Source organism: Alligator sinensis, unplaced genomic scaffold (assembly GCF_000455745.1).
Source record: "Alligator sinensis unplaced genomic scaffold, ASM45574v1 scaffold628_1, whole genome shotgun sequence".
Lineage (NCBI taxonomy): Eukaryota > Metazoa > Chordata > Crocodylia > Alligatoridae > Alligator > Alligator sinensis.
Genome location: NW_005841873.1, coordinates 3,886,307 through 3,894,340, shown reverse-complemented (window position 1 = coordinate 3,894,340; position 8,034 = coordinate 3,886,307). Strand labels below are relative to the sequence as shown.

Below are 8,034 nucleotides of genomic sequence, written 5' to 3'. Positions count from 1 at the left end.
GCTATAATTGATGCACTGCAGATGAGAGCTCAAGTTCACTTATATACTGTTTAGAAGTATAAAGAAAAAACACTAGGATTATTGTTCTATCATCCTTGCCTCAAATTCTGCACAGTTTAAAGTAAATATTACAGCTGAGTTTTACAAAGACAGCTTAAATTTATGAAAATGGTCATATGTCATAAATGTCATTTTAAAGCTCATAATGCTTTTCTTTGTTTATTTAAAGTAATTCAGCCTCTGAAACGAATGTTCTTTGTGTAAAAGTACTATAAAGAAGCGAGCAAAGTTTGATGGTCAGAGTTTGCAAATCATTATATATATAGGTTTGGAAATGATTTGCAAACTCTGACCATCAAGCTTTTTGCTCACTTCATGCACATATATTACACACACACACACACACACACACACACACACAGAGCACTTGATAGTATGCTGAAAACAATATCTAGAGCTACCAGGATAGGAGTGGGTGCAAACTTTAATTTATTTATTTTTTTACATATACTTATACGCAAATAAACTGTAGCTGTTTTAAAGGGAGTGCTAGATTGTGTTACTCTGTATAGGCCCCTGAAGAACATTTATTGAAAAAATCGTTCCAGTACTCCCTAAAGTTTAATTTTGAAACAAGTCCGAATAAACAAGTGTGGGTAAAATTATGTTAAACATGGTTTTGTTAATCAACTCTAGGTAGCTACAACTATTCTAATGTTGAAGCTGAAGGAAAACAAACACCCACGAACTCTAAAATAAGCAATTAGCATCCACGTCACCACACATCAAATCATTATCTTGATTCAGAAGAACTTGTCCAAAGCTCAGATTTGCATTTCAGCCAAACAAATGAAATTAAAATGCATTTTGCCCTACTTACCGTATGAATGGGGTTGGTAGCATTTGAAATTTCAGGAATCTTCAGATGAAGACTCTGCAACACGTATGTAGTCTGCATCTAACATGAAGAAATGAGTGGACAGAGTTACCTGGACAAGTCGCACACTAAAGTGAAAATATTCTTAAATTTTCAGCCAAGAAGAACTACATCTAAAATTCTCACTCTCTCTCCTCACCCTGGCACACACACAGAGCATCTTAAAAAAAAAAAAAAAAACAGAAAAAAACAAAACAAAAACAAAACCCCAACCCTCCCCCACAAGACCCCATGACTTTATACAGAAATTTTAAATAGGGGTGCACCGAAAGAGATTTTTTGGGCTGATACCGATGGCTGATTTTTTAAGAGCCATATCGGCCAGTACCGATCCAATTCCAATATGCAGCCCCGCAGCATGGAGAGCAGCAACCAGTTGGTAAGTCTGTTGTGGGGGATGGGGGGGGGAGAAGGGGGAGGGAGGGAGTCCCCGCAAGGAAGGAGGGAGTGGGGCTGGGACACGTGCTGCACAGCAAGGGCAGGGCAGGGCATGGGACGGAGCTGCAAGCAGCTCATCTGGGGGACACGGGGCAGCTTCTGTGGCTGCATGCACCCTGGGAGGGCACAAGAGGGGGGCATGTGTCCTTGGATCTGCGCACAGGGGAGAGCAGGCTGTCACTGCAGGCTGTGGCCATGGACAGCACTAGGCTAGTCCTGGTGTGGGGCTGGGCCAGGCTGTGCTCAGGGCAGGTGGCTGTGGCACTGGGAGCAAGGACTACGGCAAATTTTGGCATAGCTACAGTCCCCAACAACCCAGTGCCACGGCCGCCTGTCCTGAGCACAGCCTGGCCCAGCCCCTTGCTGGGAAGAGCCTGGCAACGCCAGGATCTGTGGGCAGATCTAGGGGCACACGTCCCCCATGGCCTCCAGGGGTGCACGGGGGCCTTGATCTGGCCTCCCTTCCCCCCACTCCATGCCCCTTCCTTCCCCCAATCTTACCAGCCAGACCCAGCTGCTCTCCACGCTGCCAAGCTGCACTCCTGGCCGCCTGCGTGTTGAACTGTGGCTGCACGCATGCATGGGGCATTTAAATCGGCCACATTATCAGCCACATGAGCCAAAAATAGCCAACTGCCAATATTCTCAATTTTTCTCATATCGGTGCTGATGTATTGGTGCACCTCTAATTTTAAAGGACTAAATTATCTGTGATGTTCACAACCTAAAGACTGCAGCATCCAACTACTGTAGCAGAACCAGAAAGGGAAAGGGTTTAAATTACATTGGCCTGCTTTGTTTCACTAGCAAGACTTGAGTGCATTTCAAGAGGAGATATAATACTGAAGGTTCTTACAATTTAAGATGCTTGTTAACATAAACACCTGAAAATATTCCTAAGGACCATCTTTTCTTAAAATACCTTTCAGTTGAGGAGTGAAAGAAGCTACACAGTAATTTACATTTAGATTTCTGGACACGCTGACTGGAGAAGGCATAAGCTAGCTCACAGTACTGCTCAGCAAAACAGTTAGTCAGAAATCATCATCATTACTCAGCACTGACTCCTATATTTTTGCCAGCATGAGGCTGCTAACATTATCTCTGACAACTACTCTCAGGCAGGGGAAAGGAAAGAAAAGGAACTGAAATTAACAAACATTTTTATTAAATAAATGATAAAATACAGCTTATCTAAATTATGAAAGACTTCTTCCCTCCTTTTGGAATTGAATTGTTACTGAAATCGCTGAACTATTTTGATGACGTAACAAAAGCTTAGGGAACATTTTCCCCAAAAAGCTTTTTAGAGTATTCCTTCAAGGTTGATGTTATACAAGGCAATTTTCAGAAAAGAATAAATGGTTACAATCAAGGCTCAGAACTGTGATATAATGATAGAGCCTGCAGAGCTTCCAATTGTAGTGTAGAGTTATATAATGTAAAGTTATGGCTATTATGTTTGGAAGTACATTGCTTAGCCACATAAAATGAAAACTTAACTCATCAGGGTGACTAACCTGAAAATACACTGTCCAGTAAGGAATCAGAGCCAAAAAGACAGGGATAATCTTGACAAGGGCTTTCACGTCTTCTACTTTATCTTCTCTGAATGGCCCTCCCCGAGACGTCTTTGCCATCTCAAATAGACTCTGTTTACGAGGTTGCTGAAGCACTCCCTGGTTTTCACTAGTGAAAATAAAGAGGAGTTAATGAAAAAAACTCGCTAATAGCCTTGGGTTGTTTTTTTCCATTACAAAAAACCTCCTGGACTTCTAAAGCAGGCAAAATTACTTCTAAATACAGAAGACAAAACAGTCTGGTCACCAGTGGATCATCAGGAGTTGAAAGGACAAATGAATATGGTCATAATGAAAATTTATTAAGCATATTGTATGTTCTAATGGTTGCTTACATCCAGGGCAGGAGAGAGAACTACAATATTGAGAATATACTTGATTTATACATTCAATGAAAAGTTAGATTATTCTAACAGATTTAAGCACTTTTACCAGCTAGGTATATCAAACTGTACATTGTGTACAGGACTCAAAATCTTTCGTCATCCTACAGTGGCTAACTTAAACTTCTATTCCACACTTATTTCTTCACATGGAGAAGAGACTTGCTGGAAAGAGTATTTACACAGCTCAATTAACCAATGAAGTCTGCCACTTCACTAAAGGAAGATCAAAATGGTTTTAAAAAAAAAAAATCAAGAAGCACCCAGTGACAAAGCAAAGCAGAAATAAAAAGGAATTAGTGCTCTGTGAAGAAATGCAGTGCAGAATCCGAGACGTGGGTTAAAAAAAAGCTTAAAAGGAAAGTAGACAACTTTTTGAAGGAGTCAAAAAAGAGCAAGCCTGATTTTCCTGCCAGAGACTAGACGGCAAGGAGGTATTTGTTATAATAATATATACTCTAAGTTCCAAATGAAAATAGGATTCTGAAATTGCACAGGGAACATTAAAATATGCAATTGCTGGCTACCAGCCAGCCATAAAAATAAAGCATACCCGTTTGAGATCTTGAAATTTCACCCGAGTCAATTAAGCCTATACTGAAGAGTTCTTTACAAACCTATTAGGTGGTTGCTCTCTGAGTCTCTTTCGTGAACAACAAGAATACGTGAGAATCTTAAACATGTCTGTGAAGGCACTTCCATCAGGTGGCTTTGTGATGAAGAAACTCTGACCACACAGAAACACCATGAATGAAATTCCAATGCAAACCGTGGGGATGATATAGCCAATAACAAAGCTCACATTCTGCTGAATGTATGCAATGCCTCCCAGGGAGAGAATGGCTCCTAAATTAATACTCCAATAAAACCAATTAAAAAATCTTCTTGTGGCTTCTGGACCCCGATCCTTGACCTAGAATAGAGTAAAAAAAATAAAATAAAAAAAGTCATTAGATTTCGGATGAGAGTGAATTTCAATAAGTAGGGTTCAATCAACTATCATATATAAGAGCCCCTAGTTCTAATTTATAGACTAACTAAATGACTGAGGTATTGTGGACTTAGCGTGATATCCAAAAAGTGCCAGTGGACTGCATTCCCCAATCAAATTATTAACACTCCATGAAGTTCAATATTTAGGCAGAAAAGCTGTGTCAGACCTGACTGACACAGAGTCAGATATTACTCCCACTACATTAGCACCTCTTAGATATAGCTATTTTCCTAAACACAATACCCTAAAATGAAGTGGTCTGTTCAATAGCTACACAGCCCCTGCGGCAGTCAAGCTAAACATCCAACTTGAATGTTAACATATAAGTTAACTGAAGTATTAAACACACATGCTTGGGGGTTTGGGTTTTTTTCAAGCATATCTTTTTTTCTACTTACTATATATGCTTTACACACTTATTTGACTCCATGTATTGCATTTTCTAGGCTTCAAAAGTCACAAAAGTTATAACTAAAGACTAAAACAGCTTTTCTGCTAAAATGGCCTATAAATATTGGGGGGGAGGGGGATCTTAGAAAAGGGCTAATTACACAACATGGCAACTGAAGCAAAAAGCTTCATATCACAGTTTTAATCCTATACAAGTGTTATCATTAAAAGTGTACACAGAAGAGATGCCCACTAAATACACAAATAAATTAATTTAAAAAAAAACAACAACAATGAATCAAGGTCTCGGGGGGGGGGGGGGGGGGGGGGTTTAAACACAAAAACCCAACAGACACGCATACAAAACAGATTTATCCGTCTATAAAATCAAATTGAACATAAGCTATTTTCTCCTGATCACTCTAGCTAAATAGCTCCACAGTTGGGCTGCAAACAAGTTTGGTCACCGTCCAGTTCCAGTTCTGGACGCTGTACTTCAAAGAAGGAGAAAAAAAAAACAACCGATGTGGAGAATCTTAAAAGGGTCCAGAGAAGGGCCACACAAAAATGATTAAGGGCCTGGAGGACAAACCTTATGAGCAAAGATTAAGGGATCTGGGACCATTCAGCCTGGGGAAGGGAAGACTGAGGTGGGACTCGGTGGCTGTCTATAAGTTTGTAAGGGGTGAATATCAGGAACTGGGAGAAAAATGGTTCTCTAGGGCGCCCCAGGGGAGGACAAGGAGCAATGGCCATAAACTGTTAGAGGATGCTTTCAAGTTGCATGCAAGGAAGAACTTCTTTACAGTAAGGGTGATCACAATCTGGAATATTCTTCCCAAGGATGTGGTGAAGTCCCCAACCTTGGATAGCCTCAAGAGGAGACTGGACAGACACCTTGCTGGGATCATTTGATCTCAGCAGTATTCCTGCCCAGAGCAGGGGGGTTGGGCTCAAGGTCCCTTCCAGCCCTTAATTTCTATGATCCCTATCTGAAAAGTAAGAAAAAAGGATGTTTGTAGGTGATATCTTGTATTGGGCCAACTGTATGGCTGTGATAGACAAGCTTTTGAAACACACTACACTTCTTCAGGTCTAGAAGAAGGTCTTAGAACTGAAGAAGAATGTGCTGCATTTGAAAGCTTGTTTAAGTCTATCCCAAGCATAGGGTTAATTCAATAACAGATGGTTACCCACAAAAATCCTTGCCCCTCATGTATTTTCTAGACTGTCACACCTATGATATTACTCAAACACGACCATTAATTTATAATCTCTCATGCAATCCCCAAATCTATATAAAACATTACAGACAACTTTGTAAAATATAAATGACAGCTCTGCACAAATAAGATGCAAACCAAAGAAGCTAAACATGCGAAATTCAAATAAACAAATCCTTCCTTTAGATAATGAGGCTACAACTCTGCAAAAAAGCCTATAGCACCTGATACCTCTTTACTAACATTTACATCAATATCCTGTGGCTCAGAGTCTACTAAAAGTGGCTAATGATTCAGTGTCATGTACCAGTTTAGCTGAGGAAGATATCTTGTGACTAAGAATCAAATGCTCCCTCTTCTCATATTCTGGGTACTCAGAAAACTGAAAGGCTCTCTCAGGTGCATCCTAAACTTCCTTCCAAAAAAGGCAGCTATATCTTAAAAAACCCAAGCTTAAAAAAAAAAAAGGGGGGGGGGGGGGGGAAGGAGTTCCCTTCTTTATGTAGCTTGGTAGTTTCCCATAGAAGAATAACATACCTTGCCAAGCTTGCCTGTAACATTTAACCATAGTTAGTGGCTGGAGGAGGCAGGCAAAGCTGTTGTGTAAACTAGAGAAGAATGGAGACTTCCAGCAATTGCCTCTTTTTTCAAATGTACACGTTATTTTCAGCTACATAATCGTTAGCTCAAAGCCAAGGTGTCTCCCATATAAAATTAAGATTTAGCAGAACAGACCAGAGCGGGCAAAACAGAGTGCATAAATCATCAAGCTACGTACACCTTTACACTGGATGTAAGCTCTGTAGGTTAAAAAAAAAAAAGTTTGGGACAGGAGCCTGCAATTTTTATTGTGATCAAATACCATGCTATTATGTTCGTATGCTGTCAGTCTCACTTCTATGTCTTGTTACAGTGAGAGAGAAGCAACAATAGAAACTGAGGTATTGACTGATCTCTGCTTTTTTAGAATTGGCTTGACCGGCTACAACTACCACAGTGCCCACCTTTACTAACGCTGATGGAGAATTAGAGGAATTAAATTTGCCAGTTTGAACAAGACCCCTAGCCAACACATCAGTTCAAACAAGTTACTGATATATCAGGTTAGAAATGGCAGAAATGCCCTGGCCCATCCAACTAACTGACCATGTCATGAGCAATATTGGCTTCCAATCCTTGCTGAGCTTCCATGTTCTGGTCCCATTAAATACATGCATATTACTCCCCTCTAAGAAACTATTTCTTACGGTAATACAGGAAAAGTATGCAAATATGGAACAAAACCTATTAGACACCCATTTCTGTTATACGTACCTAGAAAGACTGTAAAGCATCTGAGTACATGAACTGCAGGCTAACAGCCAGAGGCTGAAGCCCAAACCCAATAGCAGCTTCTCTCTCTCAAGCTTTCTTACAGTCACCACCTGCATCTGATCCCTTTATCAACATCAGTTACGCCTTCACCATCACTTCACATCAACTTTTCTTTGGAAATCAAAGTGACATACATGCAAGTATGTCCTGTAGGGAGCAGACCAGGAAAGCCAAGGCTGCAACTGAACTCCAGCTAGCTTTGAGCATCAAGGACAATAAGAAGTCGTTTTTCAGATATGTGGGGAGCCGGAAGAAAAGCAGGGGCAACATTGGACCCCTGCTGAACCAGATGGGACAACTGACAACTGACGCCCAGGAAAAAGCCAACCTATTAAATAGGTACTTTGCATCAGTCTTTCATCAGTCCCATGGGACGCCCATGCCCGCTACAGGGCCGGGAAGTCCGGGTGAGGGTGATCCCCTGCCCTCCTTTAATGCTGACTTTCTGAAGGAACATCTTGAGAAGCTGGATACCTTCAAGTCAGCTGCCCCTGACAATCTTCACCCCAGGGTACTCAAGGAGCTGGCGAGCATCATAGCCCAGCCTCTAGCACGGATCTTTGAAAACTCTTGGCGCTCTGGTGTAGTGCCCGAAGACTGGAAGAAGGCCAATGTGGTGCCTATCTTCAAGAAAGGGAGGAAAGTGGATCCGGCTAACTATAGGCCCATCAGCCTGACTTCTATCCCGGGGAAGATCTTAGAAAAGTTTATTAAA

General features: G+C 41.1%; 1 protein-coding gene across 2 annotated transcripts in view; it reads right to left on the bottom strand.

Moving 5' to 3' along the window:
- Positions 1-4,281, bottom strand: part of SLC15A4 (solute carrier family 15 member 4) — a 29,776-nt gene extending 25,495 nt beyond the window's left edge. Inside the window, exons 1-3 of one of the 2 annotated variants that reach the window (XM_025195790.1) lie at positions 3,956-4,281; positions 2,896-3,064; positions 881-958 (exon numbers count right to left, since the gene is read on the bottom strand). In XM_025195790.1, the coding sequence (XP_025051575.1) occupies positions 881-958; positions 2,896-3,064; positions 3,956-4,086 (378 nt within the window). In that variant the 5' untranslated portion in view covers positions 4,087-4,281. The remainder of the gene's footprint in view (positions 1-880; positions 959-2,895; positions 3,065-3,955) is intronic. The other variant, XM_025195793.1, reaches the window with a different exon arrangement.
- Between the last annotated feature and the right edge of the window lie 3,753 nt (positions 4,282-8,034).